General features: G+C 38.3%; 1 protein-coding gene and 1 long non-coding RNA gene across 18 annotated transcripts in view; one reads left to right on the forward strand and one right to left on the reverse strand.

Annotated features, from left to right (window-relative positions):
* CNOT2 (CCR4-NOT transcription complex subunit 2) overlaps positions 1-18,947 on the reverse strand; it is a gene marked incomplete at its 5' end in the record, with an annotated part of 114,047 nt that extends 95,100 nt beyond the window's left edge. For 3 of the 6 annotated variants that reach the window (XM_081250101.1, XM_081250100.1, XM_081250099.1), the window contains 2 exons: positions 18,316-18,467; positions 18,585-18,947. In XM_081250101.1, the coding sequence (XP_081106227.1) occupies positions 18,316-18,467; positions 18,585-18,947 (515 nt within the window). Of the gene's footprint in view, positions 1-18,315; positions 18,468-18,580 lie in introns of those variants that run through there. The other 3 variants (XM_081250103.1, XM_081250104.1, XM_081250102.1) reach the window with 2 other exon arrangements.
* Positions 18,385-26,307, forward strand: part of LOC308625645 — a 259,830-nt gene continuing 251,907 nt past the window's right edge. For 11 of the 12 annotated variants that reach the window (XR_014017131.1, XR_014017132.1, XR_014017133.1 and 8 more), the window contains exon 1: positions 18,880-18,960. This is a non-coding gene — a long non-coding RNA (uncharacterized lncRNA). Of the gene's footprint in view, positions 18,451-18,879; positions 18,961-26,307 lie in introns of those variants that run through there. The other variant, XR_014017130.1, reaches the window with a different exon arrangement.

The following is a 26,307-nucleotide window of genomic DNA, read 5'->3' on the forward strand; positions in this document are numbered from 1 at the left end:
TTATCTGTCCCACTTTAATTACCACGTATAACCCCACTTAATTTCCACTTTGTACTTGTGCTATTAACTTTTCTTCTACATTACACATTGTCAGACTGAACCATCCTTCGTCCTGTTTTCATCTAATAACTTTTTCCTACTGATTGTGCAGTTAAACAGTTAACAATATTTGGTTTAAACAGTTATCAATAAGACAACAAATCAATTAGACTTATCCTGTAAAAACTGTTTTAAAAAATGTGACATATTGGCAAACTAAAATTTTGTAGTGAAAAAACCACTAAAAGATATCCTTCAAAATTTGGTGTCCTTATTCTCAATTTTCTACATACCATATACAAGCAGCAAAACCTACTATTATTCCCCTAACATTTTAATTTGTTCTTTCCAAAGGTCAAGCCCAATTTGATACAAGCACAATCAATGTTTATGGTCAAGATATAAAATTTAATAACCTTTTATTTATTTAGATAAGTTTAAAACTATTTTCTGGCCACAAGCACACACTACTGATTTAATCTGCTAAAACCCACATTAACTCTCCTCAGTTCCAAGGCCAAATAAAAATATTACTGCACTCAACAAATATACAGGGGATTTAAAATAATCATAATCATCATCATCATCATCATCATCATCATGTCTCAAAAGTCCACAAAAGTGAGGTGGAAGAGTATGGCCTAGAAAAGTATCTGCTACCTAGTAGGCATTAATTAAAATCTGCTGAATGAATGAACGGTATGTGAAAAGCATCTACTACAGAACGTAACTGAAAAAAACGTTAGTTTCCTGGTTGCTTACTCCCCACTAGCATATTATTCTTTGAAATAATTATCCACCAATAACGAAGAGTTGATATTATTGGTCTTTTCCCCCCTTCTTTATATTTTACTAAGCCTTCCAAGCTGTTAAAAAAGTTTTATGGCTTATTATTTTTATTAGAACTTTAATTAGCAGAAATTTTGTTACCTAAAGCAGCAGTCCCCAACCTTTCTGGCACCCCCGACCAGTTGGTGGAAGATAATTTTCCCATGGACTGGCGGGGGGCGGGGGGGCGCGCGGGGAGATGGTTCAGGAAGTAATGCGAGCAATGGGGAGCGGCAGATGAAGCTTTCGCTCACTCACCTGTCGCTCACCTCCTGCTGTGCGGCCTGGTTCCTAACAGGCAGAGGACCAGTACCAGTCCGCAGCCCAGGGCTTGGGGACCCCAGACCTAAAGTAAACTAATCAAGACCTTAATCACTTTCATTAGATGAAACTTTTAGTAAGCATAAACATGTGTTTCTTCAAACTACTAATGAATACTAATAAAAAATACAAAACTGCAGCTACATGGGTAGGCACAATTTTGTTAAGTAGGTAAAAAGGAGATGCTAGACACCACCACCCAAAAAACACCATTGAATTACACTCCCATTTTTACAAGAGCCTAGTATGTTTGCTTTACATACAATGTTTATATACAACACCTTTAATACTTCAACCATATTCAAGTTAAGTATAATTACCTCCAATTTAGAAAAAAGGAAACTAAGCTTCAGAAAGGTTAAGTAACTTGCCTATATGTATAGGATGGTAGAACAAGGACAAGGTTTCATGTCAAGATCATTTAGCTCTAAGCCTTGTATTTTTTTTACTATTAAATCACACCTTCACATAATCGATAAAGAAATTTAAGTCTAGCAACACACAATCTGGAAGAGGATTTGGCATCCTCATGATAGAGGAAGAAATGCAGCAAAACTGTTTTGGGAGGGATACTCACTGTACCAAATACGCATTCATTCAACCAACATGTTTTTAGGCCCAGTTAGAACAGCACAACAAAAAACTATCCAAAAGAAATGAGTGATTGATACATGAAACAACCTTGAGGAAGCAAAACTAATATGTTGAGCAAAAGATGTCAGGCACAAAAAAATGCATACTGTATAATTCCATTTGTTCAAACCTCTAAAAAAATTCTAATCTACAGTGACAGAAAGCAAATCAGAGGTTTGCCTGTGGCTACAAATGAAGACTGCCTGGAATAAGAACTCTGGGTGTGATGGGAATGTTTCTATCTGGATTGTGGTGATGGTTACAGAGGTACATAAATTTGTCAAAAAACTCTTGTTAAAAAACTTTAAATGGCTGTTTTGTATTATATGTAAACTTCCTTGACCAAGTTGATTTAAAAATAAGAATGGTAAGGGCTTCCCTGGTGGCGCAGTGGTTTAGAGTCCGCCTGCCGATGCAGGGGACATGGGTTCGTGCCCCGGTCCGGGAAGATCCCACATGCCGCGGAGCGGTTGGGCCCATGAGTCATGGCCACTGAGCCTGCGCGTCCGGAGCCTGTGCTCCGCAACAGGAGAGGCCACAACAGTGAGAGGCCCACGTACCGCAAAAAAAAAAAAAAAAAAAGAATGGTAAGAAAAAACCTTGAAAAAAAGAAAAAGAATGGCATTAGTTCCTATAGATATCAAAATGAAAATGGGTCCTGCCCTGAGAAAGCAAAATCTTAATAGGAGATACATGTAAATATATTTTAAATCTTCCTAAAATATTTAAGTAGCTATTAGTGTGCTTTAAAAAAATCTTAGTATAATAAACATTTGACAGAAGTCAGTAATAGTAATACTAGCAGCATTAGCTTCCTTGTTCTTAACTGGCCTGTCCTCTTACTACAAGATTTAATTCAGCCAACTAAAGTTTCCTTACTAAGTTACAGTTTTTCTTCAAGGAATTTAAATCATGTATGAATCTTCAAATGTTACATATATATTTTTGTAATCTACTAATTGCATTACACTTGCTTCCCAATTTAAGAGCTAGTTCTATAGATATAAGAAATGCTTTTTAAGTAAACATAGAAGCCACACTTAGCATAATTCAGAGCCATAGATAAATACGGAACTTCTGGTATTCCAAAAGAAACAGTGCAGTGATTTTATAGACTCCAACAGTGGGCCATGAAATCAAGTGAGTCAAAACTACCATGATATATAATAGAAAACATCTGAATGCATCTTGCAGTAAGGAAACTGTTTTCTGAGGTTTTTTTTTTTTTCTTCTTCTTTCAGTCACACACGTGTGCATCAACACTCAACCTGAATCCACGCTATGGATCCTGGTTTAAGGGGGGGTAAAAAAAAAAGTGAATGCCTCCAGAAATATGCTAGGGCAAGAAGAATAACAGTGTAAAGAAAAGTCATAAGCTTTGAAGTCAAAAACCTAAGTTTTTATCTTAGTTCTGCCACTCATTAGCTATATGAACTTGGAGAAGTTAATTATAGGCTGTCCTACAGAACCTTTATTTAATCAACTGTAAAATGAGAAGCATTCAACAAACTTTGCATAACAACTGTGAAGAGTATATATAAGATCATTTTACATAAAGTAAAAGCCAAAGACCTTATGATGGCTTTACAAAATCTTTCCTCCTAACTTACCACTAGTCCCTACCTTTTCTTCACCCATCTACCATTCTCCTCCTTTCCCAGCACACTCCAGCCACATAGACTTCCGGCAATTTTTCAATCATAAGACATCAAATCATAAAACATCCTCTCCCAGGGCATTTGCTCTTGTTTTTGTCCCTTTCTGGAACCCCTTTCTCCTGAATATGCACAGGACTGCTCCACAGGCTCACTCAATCACTTTCTAGGGGAGGACTTCCATGACCAATTTAAATCTGAATCCCATACATACATCATACTCCTTTGGTCTCTTTCTCTCCATACCCTTACCACCATCTGCCAAACTATGTTTTATTTTTTATTTTGTACACTATAATTCCCTTAGAACAGTGCCTGACACATAATAGGAGTTAAACATTTGTCAAATGAATGAATAACACACAAAGTATCTAATAAAGTACCTAAATCTTACTTTGCATACTCTCCACTAGCAAACCACTTACTCTTTTCAAATTCATCCATGGATATCAAATTGCCCTCCTGACAGCATAAGCTTAAGAAAACAGTAAAAATATCTAACTTTTGCATTAACGTAACATCTTAGCTACATTTTTAGTGTTGCTACAGTATATTAGACAAAAATCTCCTTAAACTTTCACACTGTCACTTTAACCTGTTTAAACCACTTCGTGGTTAATTTTGGTACAGTACCACTATGTTTGCTAACTTCATTTATTTGTGTAATATTAATTATTAGTTACTTTTTCCCACAGGAAATATTACTTACTTTTCCCCACAGGATGTTTAGGAAGGGACCACCGACAGGATTATAATTATTTTACTCTTATTCTTATTATTACTGACAGTAAAGAATATGAACAGAAAACAGGTAAAACACAAATTACACAATAAAAAGATTCACTCTTCAGAAAAACAAAACAATTCAACTTTTTTTAAATTATAAGCTTACACCTTCAAAATTTAGAACAATTTTTTTTTACACAACTATACTACACTCAGTTTCACTGACAATAAAGTAAAAAAGATAATTCACACATAGCTGGTGAGAATGTAAACTAGCACAGCCTTGCTGTAAGGCAAGTAAATATTAAAAGCTTTGGAAAATAACTTTTCACACATTCAACAAATATTTGTCAGGCCCTATATGAGGCTTCAAATACACATTAGTAAATAAAACTGACTTGATCCCTTCTCATGCTCTAGTGGTGGAATAATAGACAAACTGTTAAATAATGATTAATTGTAATAGATGTTACAGGAGGAGGGGCCTACTTAAGAAAGGGCAGTTGAGGAAAGCCTCTCTAAGAGGTATCCTTTATGCTACAGGCCGAGCTAAACGCTGTGCATATACTGTCATTCACTCCTAACAATCCCGAGATAAATATCATTATTATACCTATTTTACAGGAGAGGACACTAAAGTTTGAAAAGTAATTTGACTAAGGACACAGCATTACATAATAAGCATTGAAAGTACCTCCAATACTTCAAAATAATAATTATACTTACAGAAATGTTTTCTAAAGAAATAACCAAATATGTAAACAAAAATTCAGGTACAAAACTGTTCATCACAGTGCTACTTATATAAGTGGAAAATCAAAATAAAATTAAATGTTCAATAATAAGGAATCATTTGGTCAGTTATGCTCTGGCCATTAAGAATCATGTTTTGGGTAAACATTAAATGACACTGGAAAATGCTTATGATGTAAATTTTAAAAAAACACAGAGATGATAAATCAGTAAGTATAGCCCAATTTCCCTATTACAGAAATGAAAAGAGTGGTTGTCTGTGGATGTTTTATCTCTTTTATTTTTTAAAATAAATTTATTTATTTTATTTTTGGCTGTGCTGGGTCATCATTGCTGCGCGTGGGCTTTCTCTAGTTGCGGTGGGCGGGGGCTACTCTTCATTGCAGTGCACGCACTTCTCATTTCAGTGGCTTCTCTTGTTGCAGACCACAGGCTCTAGGCGCGCGGTCTTCAGTATCTGTGGCTCGTGGGCTCTAGAGCACAGGCTCAGTAGCTATGGCACAAGGGCTTAGTTGCTCCGGGGCATGTGGGATCTTCCTGGACCAGGGCTCGAACCCGTGTCCCCTGCATTGGCAGGCAGATTCTTAACCACTGTGCCAACAGGGAAATCCCTCCTCTTATTTTATACTTCTCTTAATTTTCCAAATTTTCCACATTCATTTTGTTACTTTAATAATCAGGGAGAAAAACCAAAAGAGACTGGAGTGCTTTTAAACATACATACACACACACAAACAGTGGAAACAACAAATAATGTTTGCCCAGGTCAACAGTCTTCTAGTTTGCAGGACTGCAAGTCATTTTTGTTTTCTTCTTTTCCTCATCTTTATTTTCCACTTTTTCTGTAATAAGTATATGCCATTATTACTACTTTTTTTTAACCACAGGCTCCTTCAGCACATAACGTCACATTTGCTTCAGCCACTCAATAACAGTATTACTTCCTTGGTATGCTGCAATAATATATATCTGTATTCAAGAATCCAAACTACAAAATAGGTAGTTTATAAGAAAATCATTTCTGGGACTTCCCTGGTGGTGCAGTGGTTAAGAATCCGCCTGCCAATGCAGGGAACACGGGTTTGAGCCCAGGTCCAGGAAGATCCCACATGCCCCGGAGCAACTAAGCCCATGTGCCACAACTACTGAGCCCGCGAGCCACAACTACTGAAGCCCGTGCGCCTAGAGCCAGTGCTCCACAAGAGAAGTCACGGCAATGACAAGCCTGTGCACCGCAACGAAGAGTAGCCCCCACTCGCAGCAACTAGAGAAAGCCTGTGCACAGCAACAAAGACCCAATGCAGCCAAAAATAAATAAATAAATTTATACTAAAAAAAGAACATCGGGCTTCCCTGGTGGCGCAGTGGTTGAGAGTCCGCCTGCTAATGCAGGGGACACGGGTTCATGCCCCGGTCCGGGAAGATCCCACATGCCGCGGAGCGGCTGGGCCTCTGAGCCATGGCCGCTGAGCCTGCGCGTCCAGAGCCTGTGCTCCACAACGGGAGAGGCCACAACGGTGAGAGGCCCACGTACCGCAAAAAAAAAAAAAAAAAAAAACCAAACATCATTTCTATTACAAGAGTCTTCCCTTTAAAAAATTCAAATCTCCATACATTAATTTGAATAATGTTAGAAATCAAAGGAACGTAACTGTCCTTTTTCTGTGCCAACTGATAAATCAGAAATAAACACTATTTCTGAAATACTGTTAAAACTGACAGTCTAATTTTGCAAAAGCAAAAATACATATCTTTACCATGCCTTGGGATTTTGGCATGTACATTATTTGCCCAAGGCTGGCATATACAATAAAAATAAAATCTATTTAACCATGTAGTTCAAGATGTAGACTATTCTGAAGAATGAATTCTCTAATGACTTCTAGTTAATTGCAGCAAATTAAGTAAAAAGCCTTTGGCTTTGTAAACTTTTCTAAAATGTGCTAACAAATCATCTTCTTCTTAGAATAATAAACACAGTGGACATAAATCAATATTTGATGCCTGAGCATACTGCTGTACCTGACAATCATTATTCATTATTACAACCATCAAAAATTATAAAGGGGCGTATCTTGATCAGGATCTGAAGATATGGAGGAGTTTATTTTATAAGTTTTATATGTAAGTTTTAGATAGGAGTGAGTTGTCTTTGCTCCATTTAAAATTATTTACCTTAGATATATGAAAAAATGGAGGAGCAACCTGAGAATCGGGGGTGGCAAGTTTCCAGTTTCTAGAGTTTTAGTATATGTTTTTAGAAGGAAAACATATTTTACTTGAAAGCAACTTTTAAAAATAACAGTACGAGATTAATCACAATCAGCAGAACTCACAGCACATACCATCACTAACTAGAATTTTAGAAGGGTGACATGAAAAGCAATGCCTTTCCCTTCAATACACAATCATTTTCCAAATTCATTACTCTGTGATTCACTTTCCTTACTTTGCTACTGCAGCTACTTAGTACTATTCTACTTTCCTTATATGGTATTTATTTTAATGCTTCAAAAGGCTCAGACCCAAAAGATCTTTAAAATTATTCATACACGTTAAATAATGCAAAGAATATACAACAGTTTCAAACGACTGCACTGACTTCTCAGTGCTCTAATTATAAATTACAAATGAATTTCACTTGTAGGGGAAAAAAGGCATGCATGATGTTCACAAAAATATGTTTGGCTAACAATAATAAGGATAACAACAATAAACAGGTTACAAAAATGAGGAATAAACCAGAATATTGAAAATCTTTCACCCTTAATGAAGAGGGAATGAAGACAAGGTACACCTCCTGTTATATACACTTACACAGAAAGTATCAGGACTTCATCATACAAAAAAATACGCAAGTATTAACTGCCTACTCTGAGACACAGCAGAATCATTTTTTCCCACACTCTTCCACGCTCCCCACTCCAATAGCCAAATATTTAATTAAATAAAAATGAAGGGCAAACCACATGAATGCAGCAGTACAAGGTAAACTGAATGAGTGAATGAATACATGAACCACACAACTTAAGAAACAACTAGTTTCATTACAACTATTAATAATCAGGACTCATTACCATAATACTTTCACATGCTTTACAGTTAGCCAAACATTTTTGCTTTCAATATCTCAGTTCTCATCAGCAACATTAGGAGGTATAAATGACTAAAAAGCTGAGGTTCTCCGATACTAACCTGCCCAGACACATAGCTAATAAATTTATGGAGCCCAGACTAGAACCCATCTTCTGAATCCAAGTGTGGTAGTCTTCCAAAATAATATATTATCCCTCCATTAAAGATGAGCACATGCTCAAAGGTAAATAAGTGACCTTTCTCAACTTCCAAAAAGTAAATCATAGGTGCTATATTAAGTATTTCCTCTGAACTTCCTCCAGAATTCTGAAATATTTACTCTGTATAAAGGAAAAGAGGAACCAACATTGCTAAGAACCTATTGTCAGGTGTTTTGCACCGTATTTAATCCACTAAATAAGCCTAAGAGAAGATATTTTATTAATTTTAAGGAAATGGAAACTAAGGCATAGAGAAGTAACTTGCTATAGATAACCTAACTCAGGCTGTAAGTGGTAGACAGAGTCCGAGTCCTAAGTCAATGCTCTCCCATTAGATTTATCCCATTTAACAAGGAATTATTAAATGCCTATTAGGTGCCATGCACCATGCCAAATGCTTCAGATAGAGCAATGCTAAAATGTATCTATGCTACCCAAAATATTACACATAATACTTAACACAACACCATCTAAACAAAATTCCTCGTAGGAAAAACATGTCTAGACTGTAAGAACAAAACTGCACTCTTCTTGTTTACATTTATGAATTTGGTACCAAAAAAAAGCATGGTGTACTATATGAAACAAATTGTAGCTAATTCTCATTTGCCTCAGAAGCTCATATTTAAGTGGCAAGTCCCACTCCAAAAACAAAAGCAAAAAACAAACAAAAACACCCACAAGAGCCTTTATTCCTAATATCAACCTTATGAGGTAGATACAGTTACCTATCCACATTTTTCGAGTGAGAAAAGTGAAGTTTAGAGAGGATTCAGTTACACAGCTAATTAAAAGCATAATTGGTGATTCCAATTCAGGCTGGTTAGTACCAGAGACTTTAACAAAATCGTGTAAAATTCCAGCAAAATATAACTCCCTTTAATAGGAAATAGTTATAATGAGCTCCATTTTATTCAGTCAAAAATGAACTAAACAATTAGGCAACTTGGGCAGCTCCAAGTCATCACGTAGAATCATTAACTTTTGCTATGAAAAAGTGGTATATAATGCATACTATCAAAGTAGTAATTTGCTCAAACTGCATTCTTAGGGAATCAATTCTTTTTATTTAAAAACATTCATTTGGGCTCTTTTATTTTTCAATGTCAGAATAAATAATGCTAGCAACCTAAAATAAATGCACAGCTGTTATGTACAGTATTTTGAAGAACACACAGACCTCAGCGTTGCAAAATATGCACTGCTAGCAATATATTATAGGTATAAGCTCCTATGAATGATTATATTGCTAATTTAGATTTTTTTGGTATTGCTCTAATTTACTGAAGTAATGTTAAATCTCATGCCTGCAAATAATGTCAAATAACAATATTCAAACTCTGCCTGCCCTAAAACTTACTAACAAATTCCATTCATTAATATAAAACTTTTCATTATGGACATTGGTTTATATAACAAGTTCTCTGGAAGATAACAAACTACAGAATTTCAAAGTTCTTAATAATTAAAAAATCCTGCCAATATGAATACAGAATAACTCTATAATTTGTCTACCAGAGAGAAAAAAAATCCTTCAAAAACTTTAGAAATACACTAAAGCATCAAGCTTTAAATTTAATTATAAATCGTCTGTGGAATCTAAAATTTCCTCCTGAGGCACAAATCTGATTTTCACTCGCATTGTCAAAAAGAAATTGGTTAATTATTCCTCATCATGTAAAAAAAAGTCTCTCATACTATGGCAAATTCATTCCCTCAGTCAACTTCTCATGAGGTCGCAGAACTGCATCAAGAACGATAGATTACTGTGCCATTCTCTAAATCCAGCCTAGTCTTCCAGGCTTTTTGTATTTGCAATGCTGATTCCGTATCCTCCCCTACCGAAGTGAACTCCAAATCACCCTTCAGAACCCAGTTCAAACATCACTGACCTGAAACCAACTCTTTAACTCCCTCAAACAAGGTTGTTCTACTCTAGCATGTACCCATAACATGCACCACAAAAAGTGAACTTAAAGAATTATTCACTGCATCTCTAACAGTGTATGGCACATAGTAATATTTATTGAACTGTACAAGAAAATCTAAGTAAACATGAAAATCATTACTGATTAATTTCTTAGAAAAATCTATCTAAAATACTGCAAAAACAAAATCTTTTAGAGGTTTTGATAATTCTATGCAAACACAAAGAAAATTTTAAGTTTACTCTCCTTTATAATTTTCCACTAATACAGAGATACCCCCCCCACCTGATCCAGAAAACATCATGGCCTCTTAAATGAAAAATAATTCCTCCTCCCTATAGCTCTTCATAAAATGTGTTATAAATTACTGGGTCCATCACAACATTTTCAGCAGTTGAAAGACAAAGACTTACATCTTAATCATCTCTTTTTCTTTTTCCCTTTAGAGTTTACCCCTATTTATGCAGAAAGCACTAAGTAACTACTGATGAAATTCCTGTTTTCATCAAACATGAAAAACTTGACTCCATCTCAGGGTCTTCTATTCTTTCTGCCTGGAAAAACACTGACCCAGATTTCTGCATGGCTTTCTCCTTTCTCAGTTTCTGATCAAAAGCCACCTCCAGAGAGGTCTTGCCCTCATCACCCTACTTAAATAGTCTCCTCCTTCCATCCCTAACCAAGTGCTGTACCCGTATCCCCCTTTATTTTCTTTATCATAGTTGCCACCCTCTGAAATTGTGTTTACTTGTTTATTATCTGTCTCCCCCTCTAAGACGTTAGCTCCATGAAGGCGGAAACTTGTCTTGTTCACCATCACATATACCCAGCACTTACAGCAATGTCTAGAAGAAAATAAACACTCAAATTATTAAAGGATTTAGTTGAAAGTGTCTACTCAAAAACAAGCAAGTTCTATGAACTTTCCATCTGTAGAGAGAAGAAAAAGTCTTCACTTTCAAACTGTGCTGTGAAACATCTTAATAGCTGTCAGAGGTCAAATTCCCTGAAGCACTGGACTATATATAATTGTTTTATACATACATATCTATTTTAGATGTGTGATTCACAATCATACATAACACAAAAGTGCATCATATATCAAATTTAAAATTTGGAGACTGCTATCTCTTCCATCAGGTTAAATAGTTTTGCTACAGACCTCAAAGTTTGGCCTGACATGTCTATGAATATATGTACAATTTCTCCTAAGTGTGCATAGATCAGAAAGTTTCTATAGCTCTGAATTTTTTCTAATCTAAGGCCAGACAAGCTCACTCACATAAAATTATAAAAACGACACCCCAAAAGCACTATTCCATGCACTACTAAATCCAGACAAAGTTAGCACATGACCTCAAAGTATAATTGTGCAACAAGTAAATGTGTAAAACGTAGTATCTGTAAATATAATATTATTACTTACTCTCACTATAACACACGATTATTACTAAAAGTTTTGGTGTTTCTTTTTCTTTTTTTTTTTTTTTTTTTTGCGGTACGCGGGCCTCTCACTGCCGCGGCCTCTCCCGCTGCGGAGCACAGGCTCCGCGGCCATGGCTCACGGGCCCAGCCGCTCCGCGGCATGTGGGATCCTCCTGGACCGGGGCACGAACCAGTGTCCCCTGTATCGGCAGGCAGACTCTCAACCACTGCGCCACCAGGGAAGCCCTTCTGGTGTTTCTTGATGAATATATTTATCATTTTTAAAATGTGAGCAGCTGTTGCATTCTTCCAGAAAGTCAAGCTTGAAACACAAATTTCCTAATACTTCTCTTTCAAATTTCCATATTAATTTAATTAAATGATCCTGAATCTTCAGGATGATCAATTAAAAACAAAAAACAAACCTTCTACTTAATCTACTTAATTTGATAAATCAGGATTTTCCCTATAGAGTAGCATTAAATTAAGTGAGAAAGACACTAGATGCTGAGTCCAATCCAAGGATAAAATGGCCTTCAAAATTCCCATTTACTAATATTCATACTAATCAAAACAGTTTGATTGTTCTATCTTCATGTTAATGTTAAAATTTAACCTTATCTTAAAACTTAACATCAAAATGACAACCACAGGGCTTCCCTGGTGGCGCAGTGCTTGAGAGTCCGCCTGCCGATGCAGAGAACACGGGTTCGTGCCCCGGTCTGGGAAGATCCCACATGCCGCGGAGCGGCTGGGCCCGTGAGCCATGGCCACTGAGCCTGCGCGTCCGGAGCCTGTGCTCCGCAAAGGGAGAGGCCGCAACAGTGAGAGGCCCAAGTACCGCAAAAAAAAAAAAAAAAGAAAAAGAAAAAACGAGTAAGCATCGTAATTTGCAATGTAAAAAGTAACACAAAAACACATTCCTGCCAGATATGACACAAAACCAAATGTTCCTCTCGGAAACACATTGTATTACATAATCTGTCATTACATTTTGTCCAGATGCTGATACAAGATGGCGTAATGTTTCAACATCCAAATTATAAATGTAAAAATGGTACATCAGTAAGTTTGAAAAAATGCAAGTGTACTCATTGTTACCTATAGTGCCAGAACACAAAAGTTCCTCTTGCTTATTTTATCATTCCTTGGCAAAGTAAATATATACTGTGCGTGCATTCTCATCTACTTTCACATAAGGAGACCTTTCAATTCACTAAAAGAGAAAAAACTGATGTTCCCAGTACTAGAACTCTTTTAAAATAATATACTCTCTGTATCTTCAGTAGCTTTTAGTCATTAAAAAGTCAACGAAAAAAAAAGTCAACGAAAAATACGTAGGCAAATGAGACATTTCTAACATCTTAAGTCAAATGTTTAGCATCTTGGGACTTCCCTGGCGGCGCAGTGGTTAAGAATCCGCCTGCCAATGCAGGGGACACGGGTTCGATCCCTGGTCCGGGAAGATCCCACATGCCACGGAGCAACTAAGCCCTTGTGCCACAGCTACTGAGCCTGCGCTCTACAGCCCGCGAGCCACAACTACTGAAGCCCACGAACCTAGAGCCCATGCTCCACAACAAAGAGAAGCAAAGGCAAAGAGAACAAAGAGAAGCTGGAACACTGAAAGGAAGAGTAGCCCCCTTCCACCGCTGCAAATAGAGCAGCAAGGAAGACACAACGCAGCCATAAATAAATAAGTAAAATTTAAAAAATGTTAGCATTTCCACTAAATGCAATTCTGTAAGTCATTTACTGTTTTGATTTCTATAGTTCAAAAAAGGGACACAAAACTGGTGCACAATCTCTTATTCAAGCCCTTAAAGGCCACGTATTTCTCAGAATCGGAATTTGTCAGATTTTAGAAAGATAGCATATATATTATGTATGACCTAACACCTCCCAGGGTGGCCTAGACAGCACTTGCCATCAAATACATTAATATTTCTGCATCAAAACAGAAAATCAGGTTAACACAGATAGACCATGATTAGGCTACCAATTTCAGTTGGAATTTGCCTTCACAACTGCTTTTTTTAAAAGTCAGTTTTTAGAGCTTTTGGAAATCTGGACAGCCAATAAAAATACATTAAATCATCTCATCCAGTTTTCATAAGGAGAATGGTATTCAAAACCTAGAGAACTCCTACTTCGTACTAGGCACTAGGTCAGGCACTGGGAGTAAAAAGGTGGGGGCCAAGGGGGAGGACATAGAATCTAACGTCAAAAAGCCCAAATCTAACAGAAGCTCACAGTTAAGCAACTGTAAATATATTATGGGGTAAACACAAAGTATCTCCTTCAACCAATGACCTTAGCCATACAAAACACAGCAAGAAATACAGACCTAAACACTGCCAGAAACGCTTTGTTACTTACATCCTTCCCTCAGTCCTGTACTCACTCCACACACATTTTTCTAAGAAGCTGGTTATCTAGTTTCCCATAGGTAATTAAGAAGCAGAACTGTAAGAAACGATTCAAGGAAGTAAAGGAATGCAGGATGCCCTTCTTCCCATACCCTTTTCCAATCTGTTGTTTCCGACCCGTGGATTGGGAAATAACACGTGACAGCACTGTCAAATGACAATTTGGCACCAGTTCAGTTTATTGCATATTTATTGATAACCTACTATGTATTATGCACTTAGAAGGTACCAGAAATGTAAATATATATGACAAAGCCCTACCTCTCAGGTGCTTACAATCCAGTGGAGGTTAAGGTGGACAGTGGGGATGGACAGTAAATTACAATACCATGTGACACATTCAATAATAGAAATTTGAAGAGTAAAAGCAGTACAGCAGAAGGATGTGGGAAATCAGGAAAGGTTTCTTTAAGAAAGTGACACCAGAGTAGTTCTGAATGATAAGAAATTTGTCAAACAACAGAGGAGTGGTACTAAAAATACCACCACCATCCCCTCCAAGCCCCGCATAAAAACATATGCATGAAAGCAAAAAAAGGGAAAACTTTCAGGGTAAGTGGCAGAATATGTCCAAAATATCTAGCTATATCTAAATAGACTTAGGTCCCTGGTGTAAACATATACAAAATATTAAAGTGTGTCCAGAAAAGGAAAATTATGTTTTTTTCCTCTTAGATAATTCATTTTGCATTTCATGATTATATAAGCTATGTGGCCTTACCAAAAAATAAACATTGTAAACCATTTTATTAATGCATAATGTAGCGTACCCCCAAGTGATAATACCAAGAGATTATCATTTGTATTTCAGAGAACAAGATGTCAGAAAAAAATATTACAAATTCTTTTTTCCAAGTCATTTCTAATAGTACAGACAAAGTAAATAAATAAACAAGCCATATCAGCATGACTTGTCATAAGAGGAGCTTTAAGAGTTTAAAAAAGGATGTCAAACAGAAAAATTAAAGCAACAAGAAAAAAATATATATATATAGTATTTAAGTTGAAGAACGAAAAGTTCAATGCACAAAACCAAGGTAAAAATTACAAAATAATTTTAAAACCTTAAAACCCTAGTGTTCATTCTATTTGTTTTCGAAGGTAGATGTTCTACAACAGACACCAATTTTAGTATAGATCTTTACAAAGATACCTAGTAAAAGTCACAATGAAATTCAACTCTTCTAAGTATTATGGGTAGAAATCATCCATAGTAAGGAAGAACAGTCACATGTATCATCAACCAGAATGATTCCTGTCACAGCACTAGATCCTTTGATATCAATATTGTGATACCAATATTGCATGTAATTCTATTCAAACATTACAGTGCAACTCAGATTAACTCTGCCTCTAAAACTGCCCTACCTGGTACCTTGGTTTCTTTTGCTTCTTTGTGCTACGAAATCCACTAGAAGTCTAGGTAACAAAATCTTATTTAGTAGTAACTTTTCTGAAGATTGTATCACTGTTTGCATAAATTGTACTCAAATGCCTATTAAGCAAGCACATGGAAAGTTTGCCTTTAAATATGTAATCATCACAAATGAACTTCCTACAGTTAAAAATGTTGACAATTAAAAAATACTGTTTAACTCTGCTTTTTAAAGAGCAAAGAATAGTTAACTTATTTTTACCAATCTAGTAATGTCTAGTCATTATTTCATATTTAGGTGTGAAGCATACCTTTTCTTTATTTTTCTGTATTATTAGAAAATCTTATGAAGCATATTTGTGAGTAAAAAGGGTAAAACTTTAACTTCCCACAGGTTGCAAAAAATTCTGTAAAGGTCTTTCAAAATACAAATACTTTTAATACCAGTATCTACTGAAGAGATAAGAACCAAAACAACTGGGTTAGAAGCACTTCTAATGAAATCTACTCATAAATCTAAGTATTTATTTACTTTTGAACAAAGAGAAATTTCAGATTATAACTAACTGTGAAGTACCTATGAAAAATCAAAAAGTAAATTAAATATCCAAGGTTATTAAGTAAAAACACAGGTAACTAGCTCTCTGGGGGAGGAATATCATTCTGAGGTTTATCTTCCAAGATCAAGTAGTACTTCGAAATGGAAGGGAATATAAATCACTCATGCATTTTGTCCTCATTTTTCTGCCATATAAATTTACTTTAAAACTAAAGTATTGTAGAAACTAAAAATCTTTAAAAGGTTGTATTTCTTGCTTGGTTAAATGTACAGGCAATTCTAATTCCCCAAGAGTATCAGATTAGGCTACAGATATCGCTATACAGTATACTTAGAATAAAAGGGTTCTGCCAACAAATGATGCTTACATTAATTAGAATGCCAAAAAATGTGAAAGTTTCTCAATTCCTATCTAAAATACAATACAAAGTAATCACAGAAGTCACTGCAATTCAAGCCCTCAGGTAAAAAAAAAAAAACAGAGTAAAGAACCTCTTTAAAATTAAATGAGGATCTTACAAAGTCAAGAAAGAAGTGGAGAGGTTTTGTCTCTTTTTTTTTTACATGCACTTTGTATTTTTCCTTTAGATTTAATATTACAAGAGAACTACAAACTGAAGCGGAGTTCAACATACAAAGTTAACTAAAGATCTTGGTCCATTAAGAAGTATTTCAATGAAAAGAGATCTGAATGTACACATCAAACCACCTGAACGTAGCCATTTAGCCATTTCAGTCCACTGTGATTCTTAAGCAACCCTTTAAATCTGGGATAAAGTTATCTTCCAAAATTGCAAAAGAGATGTCTTCACTGGCGTTTGGGAAATAACTTGTCAAATATACCAAGTATTCCCAAACAACAACATAAGCCCGGTATGTAAAGAGATATTTTCAAATTTCTAAGCCCCGCCCCCCTACTTTATTACTTCCACTTATGTTGTTTTAAGAGGCAAATAACGCTGTACTTATGATTCTAGAGGTCTAGAAATTCCTAAAATCAAGCATGACAGAAAATCTGTTCAACTTTGAACTCTAAATTCAAGCATGGCCTCCCTCGTGAACAGATTCTAACTAAGTACTTCCTACCATTTCGCCAAGAATCTAAGGGTTGATATCACTGTACTTAATTATTAGAAACCGTCCAGAAGATTAAGAAAGGAGTAGGATTCTTTGACCAAGAGTTTTGAAACAAAATGTGTTGCATTCGATCTTCTGGATGTTAAAAAGTGAAGGCATCTCCTAGGATTCAAAGGAAGCTGATGTTTAGGTTCCTTCCAAGAGGGTGGTACCCGTATATAAGACTTTTGTAGTTGTAATATCATACCCACAGTGCCTGGAATAAACGCAAATTCTAAGACCTTGGAAATGTTCTCATAAAAGGAAAAAACTCCTATTCGCCAAGGCCCATAGTTACCAAGAGTTAGAGGCTGTCTCTCCTAGACGGACCACAGAGCCTAAACTAAGAACTAGGAGCGCCTCTTTTAACCCCAGTCACTTGCTCCGCGAAACTTTTAAGTTAGACCCAAGACAGCAAAAGGTGGAGAGGCCCCGGCGGAAGTAGAAACCTAGGGCTAGCAACTTCACAGAGGCGCCTCGGGTTCCTCCGCCGCCCCAGGATTCTCCGGACTCAGTCTCTACCACACCACGGAAGCTTCACCCTCCGGGTATGGAAGCAGAGGAAGCATCCCAGTTGCACTCTTTCTCTTCCACCACCCATAGCCTTCTGTACCCAAGGGCCTGGCAGCTCCTGAGGCCCGTTAGCCAGTCCAGTGTCCCCCACCTTTTACGTGTACATACACAGAAACACACATAAGTTGCAGATGATGTGCGTGTATTGAGAGAATGTGAAGAGCCAGAGACCGCGGCAGCTGCCAGGAAGGCGGCAGCGCCGTCTAAAGCGGGCCCGGGGTCCTTGGCCACCGCCGCTGCCGCCTTCTCTTCTTCCCCAGGAAGCAGCGCGGCGGAGGCTCCTCCGCGCTGGAGGGAGCCCGGGGGAGAGGAGTCTGGGGGAAACCCCAGCGCCAGCTGAAGGGACCGGGCCTAGGATCCAGAACTGCCGCTGCAGCGACCCGACTACAGCGACGCTTTACGTCCCGTCCACCACCCTCCCCATACACACCCCCTCCCTCCCTCCACCGCCACCCCCCCTCCCCGCCCGCTCCGCTCTCCCTCTCTCGATTGGAGCCGAGACAAAAGCAACGGGAAGCGGCGGGCCGGGACGCTGCCCGCGGACCCCGGGCGCGACCGGCCCGGCCCCGAGGCATTCCCCCGCCTTGCGGGGGCCCCGAATCCGCCGCCCCCGCCGCGCGCCCCACTACCAGACTTCCGAAAATTTGCCAAAAACTCACCGCATGAATTTTCTTGTCCCGCGGATCCAAGATGGCGACGTATCCACCGCGGAGGCTGCTGGGAGCAAGACCTTTACCCTCTGACCCCCGCCGTGACCCCCGTCGTTCCGACTTCCCTCGAGGCGGCGGCGGAAGGTGGGAGCGGCGATTGCCTACGGGACAGAGTTGGGGGTGGGTAGACCGCTTCCCGCGCGTTCGAGACGGGTTGGGGAAGAGCGCTTCACACCCTCACCTTCCTCCCCGCGGCCTCCACCGTCTCTCTCACCTACTTGCGGGGAGGCTCGTAACTTCTCCGCAGTCGTTACAGCGAGCAGGGCCTCTGCGGCCGCTACGGCTCCCCTGGGGCGGGGTTGCTTCGCAAGGACCACGGGCCCTAGGCCCGAGGAGGACCGCGGGCTCCAGGGGCGTGGAATGGTGAGGTGGCGTCGGTCCGCCCTCCCCGGAGACGCGGAACGTGTTTGTGTTTGTGTTCGTGTCGGACACCCCGCCCCCCTCCACGTCCGCCTCGTCCAGGCCCCACCTCGCTCCCGCCACCTGGAACTGATCTGATCGCTATCCCCTTTTCTTCCCTCAGCCCCCGAAACCTCCGGTGCTTGTTCACGCACTTCCAGGAACCGGCAGCCCGTCACCATCACCTCTAGAGAAGTGAGTTCCCCTCAGCCAAAAACCCTTGGTATTTTCTACTCACCCCCCTTCCTTTTTTGTTGTTGTTGTTTTTTAACTTGTCGGGAGGGAGCATATTGGGGAGCAGGTTTTTAAAATACTGTCGGGTGAGCTTTGCTGAGTTAGATTTATAGCACTTTTCTCGCTCCCACTCCCCAGTCCCCACGTAAGCTGGAGTGACTGCCTGCGCTGTCACCAAGACCGTTTGAAATTACGGTGGCTTTGGGGGAAACTTCAGGAGAGTGAAGTCTCTGCTTCCCAGAAAAAGAATTGTCAAAGTGAAATTAATTTTATGTTCTTTGAAATAATGAATCTCTCTCTATTCTTTTGTGTATTGATCAACTCTTCCCTTTTTACTTGACATTTTTGGACCTAAAAAGAGCCTCTGCATGCGTGTTTAGGAATTGTGTAGTTTCATAAAGTGAAAATTGTTAATTCCTTTCTACTTGAGTAATAGAATTCACTACTGTAAAGTACAATTCATTTGGAGTAAGTAAAATTTCTACTTCCCTTGTTTTGTTTCTTTTATAAAATCATCCTTTCCTTCCAAAAATTTACCGTGATTCAATTTAAAATTTATCACTGAAGGGCAAGAGGCATCTGTCAGTCATAAATAGCAAGAAAAATAAGCATACTGTAAAATAATAGGTGACTTTGTTGTGTTTACAGAGTACAAGGTATTTTGGTAAATTAGCTGATGTAGCCAGTAGAAAATGTTTTGCCTGGTTATTCATTTCATTAAACATTCTGCTTCATTGTGTTTTCTTACCTCAGGAAAATTCAGGGAGGAGCAACATTATGTTCTTCCTTCCCTTTTTCTTCCCCTTCCCCCAACAGTTCCTGCCTCTTCAGCTTTCTCTTCTACTATGTAAGATGGTGTGTTAAAATGTTGACTATACCTCTAAGTATATGTCATACATATAGGTATATTAATACATATATCTGTGTATTGAGCATTTTAATCTATTAATAACTTGAAAGTTTAACTATTAATATTTGGAATTGTAAGATAAAATGATAAAAGCGGGGTATGCGTCTCTGTATATAGTAACATCAAGTATTACTTACCATTCTAATCTATTAGTTTGACTTATATAGAGCATAGGACTTTGTTAAAGCCAAAAGATGACCCTTATTTTTATCATCCCCATGTTTACTCAGAGCACACATTTTGGTTTTTTTTTTTTTTTTTTAATGGTGCCTCGGATCTCTCAACACCCAATTCTGTGAATTTTATTTTATTTTTTTATTTTTTGGCCACACCACATGGCATGTGGGATCTAGTTCCCTGACCAGGGATCGAACCTGTGCCCCTTGCATTGGGAGCGCGGAGTCTTAACCACTGGACTGCCAGGGAAGTCCCACAAGTTTTAAGTAGTATAAACTTCGGTAAAATTGGAGAAATCACTTCCAAAAGGAGACAGGTCCAATTTGAGGGTTTTGTTCCCTTGGGTATTTTACTGGAAAAGATAGAGCAGCAAACATTTTCATGGTAAATGTGTAGCATAGCAGTGTTGGGGGAAAAATACACTGATACAATTGTTTTCTTGAGAACGCTATTTGTTTAGGATAAACTTACTTTAAGCCTTGTTGAGAACAAGTTTGAAATTGTTCTATTAGTGGTGCCCAATCTTTCATAAGTAAATAAACCAACATTTCTTATATTTATGGCTTTCTCACAAGCACTCTAAGTAGTACATTTTTAATATTGTCCTATTGCATCTAAAAGTTCGTCTTTATTGCTAATATTGATAAAATTTGGCCATTTGGTAGGTTGTGACTTTTTCCTTTAAACTATTCACTTGGATAGATTGTCTTACTTGAAAAATAGGCCATACTGAGTATGTGTTTTGTGTGTTTTTGAAATGTAAGATGCATCTTATAGAAAAATTACCGATTTAGATTGAGAAAAAAATTCCTTATTAAGGGAAGAATGACTTTGTACATAACTAGTTGTAGAAAAGGGAGGCCTCCCATTTTTTAAAAGGTATAGACAATCCTGAAAATCTTACCATGCCAAGGAATAAAAAAGAGGCATCTCAAAATTAGCATATGCTGAAACAGAACATTTGAATCCAAATTGTCTTCCTGTAGTCTTCCTGATTTCCGTAAACAGTACTGCCAACAGTTCACTCACTTGCTCAGGCAAAAAAGTAGGAATCTTCTGTGATTCCTCATACTCTTCGGTCCAATTCATCAGCCAGTGCCATCAGCTCTTCCTTGTGTTTATTCTGCATTCAACCACTTCTCATCCCCTCTGATGCTACCACCCTGTCCAAGCCACCATCATCACTTGCACAGCAATATCCATACTATCTCTGCTTCCACTTTTCCCTGCACCCCTTTTAAACCATTCTCTCTATACCAGCCAGGGTGATCATTTAAAAAACTTGATGAGGTTATGTTACTTGTTTAAAAGCCTGCAATGGTTTCCTTGAAATAGAATAAAATCCAATTTCCTTACCATGGCCTTTTAAAACTGCATAATCTGACTCCTGCCTTCCTCTCCAACCTCATCTTACTCTCACCCTTCTCATTGCCTCCTTTCTGTTTCTGTCACGTACTAAGCTTTTTCCAGTCTGTAGCAAACAGCGACTGTTAGTTGTCCCCTAAAATTTCTCCATTTTTTGCATAGTAATAGACATGGACATACGGCTGTCCAGAATAAAGACTGTATTTTCTAGCCTCCCTGTAGCCATGTGGTAGTTCTGGCCAATGCGTTATAAGCAGATATGTGACTCCCTTCCAGAACCATCCTTAAAAGGTAGCCGGTGCACACCTTCAGTCCTTTGCTTCTTTTCTTCTTATATCCTGCACCCTGGAATATAGATGTGATGGCCTAGGACTCTAGCTGCCAATTTGGGTCATATGCAAGCTCCCCCATCCTAGGGGTGGCAAAACCTCAACCTGGTGAAAATATGGGTCCTTGACTTTTCTAGAGTACCATATCAGCCTCGCACTCCTTACATACAGATTTTGGTGTGAGGAAAATGTAAACTTCTGTCTTGCTAAAGCCACTATTTTTAGGGCATCTTATTCTCAGTTGAACTTAACTGATACTCCATCTCAGGACCTTTGCACTCCAATTTTTTTTCTGCCTGGGATGTGGTTTCTCTATGTCTGTATGGCTAACTCATTCTCATCCTTCAGTTCTTAATTCAGATATCATTTCTGACTAGCCTTCCCTGGCAACCATATCTAAAGTAGCTCCTTTTCCCATTTACTCTCTCTTACATGACCCTCTGTTTTCTGAATAGCATTTGTAATTATATCATTATCTTCTTTATTGTTGATTGTTTCCCTACTAAAAATGAAAGTTCCATGGGAGCAGAGACTACATCTGTTTTGTTCACTGATTTATCCCCACACATAGTATACATTAGATAAGTACTGTCGAATGAATGAGACAGTGAATAAATGAACCATTGAATGAATGAAGTAGATCCTTATCCAAGATTAGGTAGACTTTTTAAAAATAAATGTCTTAAGTTTTCCTTCAACACATAATGTATAAAATCCAGGGTAGGAATCAGCTAGAAGAAATAGTGCTAAACTAATGGTATATGCCTAACTTCCAGCCCTTGATGATGAAGATGTCTACCTTTTTCTGGTATACATAATATGAAGGTTATTACAGAAAAAAAGCTTAATTGGTGAAGCAAACTGGCAAATCAAAAAGCACTGCAAAATAATACCTAGGGCAGAAACTCCCACTACGTAGAGGGAGTGATTATGTAACTTACTGGATCTCAGATTCTTCACCTAAAATATACGTAAGACTCTTAAACTTTGAATGGTAGTGTTATAAAAGTTTAATAGTAAGTCCAACTTATGAGTGATCTAACATGTTAAACATTAATTTGTTCTTCAGGTATTATTTTAACGGGTGATTATGTCTTGATAATACTGGCAAGGATTCAAAGAAACAGGGCTTCTTATATTGCTCAGAGTATAAAATTGGCACATTTCCAGTATGCAGTTTGGCAATATGTATCAAAAGCCTTGAGCATATACATTTGACCCGGCAATTCCTCTTCTAGAAATGTGTCATAAGAAGTAAGGATATGTGTAACAATCTGATTACAAGAGTGTTTGTTATTGCATTGTTTGTTAGGATACTGGTTAAATAAATCACTCTACATCCATACAACAGAACAATATTCAGCCATTAAAAATGATATGGAAGAAGTTTTATTGGCATGATATATTAAGTGCAAAGGGAAAGGTTTAAAATATAATTCCAATTTTGTGAAAAAGTTTGTGTCACAAAGGTCTAACAGGATATGTGCAAGTTATTAATTCAAAACTGCAGAAGTAACTGTTGCAGTTATTTTTGTTTCATTATTTCTATTTCATAGTTTTTTAAAATTTTTCATAGAATAAATTTTTATACTGATTCAAATTCTACCTTTACTTTAAAGAAAAAAGTGGGTAATTTGGGGAAATAGTATCATATACTCAGTTGCCAAGCCTGATGTCTTTTGTCCTTTCTTCTTCCCATGCCCCACAACTAATTACCATTTCTTGTTTTACGTTCTAAATACTTCTAGGATCCTCCCGTACATCTCCATTCCTTCACCCATTCTCGTAATCATTCCCTCATAATGTCTCATCTGAACTTTGAAAGAGATTTTTTTTTTTAAACTGGTCTTTCTTCATGAAGTTTTATGTCTCTCCAGTCTTCAAGACTACCACCAGATTTTACAGTACACATCTTTGGAGACCCCTGCCCCCTCCACCCCCCGCATAAAATCTTTATAATGATGCCTCATCCACTACAGGATAAAAGTGCAAACTCCTTTCCATGAGGTAGAAAGCCCTTCATGTTATAACACCTTCCTACATTTGTAGCCTTAGGTACTACTTGGGGTTCTAGCCTAATACTCGATGCTGCTTCATACTTCAAACCTTGCAGTTTTCTTCCCTCTGCTTTGAGTAACCTCCTCCTCCCCACAAAATGTCTTAAACCAGCACAGTCTCCTATGCTGGTTTTAAAAATATGTCCACAAGGGAATTCCCTGTCGGTCCAGTAGTTAGGACTCCACACCCTCACTGCCGAGGGCGTGGGTTTGATCCCTGGTGGGGTACTAAGATCCCGCAAGCCATGCGGCGTAGCCAAAAAAAAAATGTCCGCAAAATCTTTGATATTTCATTCTTCAAGAAGTGGAACTACTTAATTCACCTCCTTCTGAGTGCACATTGAACTTTGTGACTTTCTTCTAGTAAATAGAATAAGAAGTGACCATGACTCTGAGACTAGGTCATAAGAGGCATTGAGACTTCTTCCTCTTGCATATTCTCTTGAATCACTCCAAGGGAAGCCAGCTGCCATGTCATAGGACACTCAGGCAGCCTATAGAGAAGCCTATGTGCCAAGGAAATGAAATCTAATAGCTGACAAGGAACCAAAGCCTGCCAACAACTGTGTGAGTGAACTTAGAAGCAAATCCTTGGGCCTCCTTGAGATGCCTCCAGCCCCAGCCAACAGCTTGACTGCAACTTCATAAGAGACCCTGAACCAGAACCACCTAGCTAAGCCCTTCCTGAATCTGATAAAATTTGCCTGAAGCTGCTATGGTTTGGGTTAATTTGTTATTCAGTAATAGAACCAAAACATCTTACTTCGGGACTCGTGTGAAATTTTTCTGAACCCACTTTTTTCTTCACTTCTTATGGAATTGGGTTTTGCCCAACAAGACAATGAGCTGCTTACAGGCAAGAGCTATGTCTTCTGGGCTTTCCTGGTGGCGCAGTGGTTGAGAGTCTGCCTGCCGATGCAGGGGACACGGGTTCGTGCCCCGGTCTGGGAAGATCCCACATGCTGCGGAGCAGCTAGGCCCGTGAGCCATGGCCACTGAGCCTGCGTGTCCGGAGCCTGTGCTCCGCAACGAGAGAGGCCACAACAGTGAGAGACCCGCGTACCGCAAAAAAAAAAAAAAGCTATGTCTTTATCTTTTTTCCCCATTTCTAGCACAGTACTGACAGATGTTAAGTCCTCAGAAATATTTTGCCAGAAGGAAGTGAAAAATTCTTTGACCAATTGTAAGCAACTTGAGGGTAGAGACCCTGTATTTTTATCATTTTATCTTCCTTTCCACAGAATAGGAAAGAAGATAAGCAGATGCTCCAGAGAGATCTATGTGATAAATAAGGTTAGACCTAAGTGTTTTATACATCAACAAGTGTTTTTAGCACTGATATGTGCAGCATTGCACTAAAAAGAGTTGTGAGCAACATGAGTTGATTAGAGAAAAATATAATTAGGAAATAGTAATAGCAGCAACAGATAAAGCAAACACTTAGACCCACCACATACCAGGCACTGTTTTAAGCATTTTTCCTGTATTAACTCATGAAATCCTTATGTCTACTTTTATGTGCTAGAAATTGCTAAAAATCTGTGGACTATAAATTCTCTGCTAGATCAGACAAGGGAAGGGATATCGGACTGGTGTGTCAGGGATAATTTCACCACGTGGCTGTTTAAGTTCCATGTTCAGTGACATAGTTTGGATAGATGTGGATGAAAGGAAGAGACGTTTTCAGTGAGGGGAATAACATGAGGTAAGGCAGCTTGTATTAGTTTGCCAGGGCTGCCATAACAGAGTACCACCAACTGGATGACTTAAACAAACAAATTTATTTCCTCACAGTTCTGGAGGCCAGAAGTCCAAGAAAGGTTTGGTTTCTTCCAAGGGCCTCTGTCCTTGACTTATAGATGTCTGTTTCATGTTCATGTGGTGTTTTCCCTGTAAGTGAGTCTGTCTCCAAATTTCCCTTTTTTATAAAAACACCAGTCATATTTGATTAGAGCATACCCGTATGACCTCGTTTAACCTTAATTACCTTTTTAGATGTCCTGTCTCCAAATACAGTCATATTGTGAGCTACTGGGGATAAGTACCTCATAAATTTGGGAGCCGGGGGACAATTCAGGCTAACTCAGAAGCAGAAATGAGCAAAGGCCAGAGACTAGAAGCGGCCTAAGATAAGCAGAGGGGGCTAGTGGAATTTATGTATCAATAGAATAAAGTTGCAGGATTTGGGAGTATTTTAAATGTCAGGCGGAAAGAGTTGATATGGATGACTTTCGCTAAGTCATTGCTAATCAGTCCATTCCCAAGGTTTAGTCAGCACTTTAAAAAAAAAAGTTAAATATTATAGAATCCTTTATAGTACTTGTTTTTATCATATCCACTGTGATCACCTAACATCACTGCTCTTATCTTACCAAGATAATTAAATTATCTGTGAATCATCTCAAAACTAATGAGATATGTTTTTACCTGTTCAAATGAATATCATAAAATAAAAATTGATTCTTTTGCA

This window comes from Mesoplodon bidens (genome assembly GCF_964165515.1).
Source record: "Mesoplodon bidens genome assembly, chromosome: 11".
Taxonomy (NCBI): Eukaryota; Metazoa; Chordata; class Mammalia; order Artiodactyla; family Ziphiidae; genus Mesoplodon; species Mesoplodon bidens.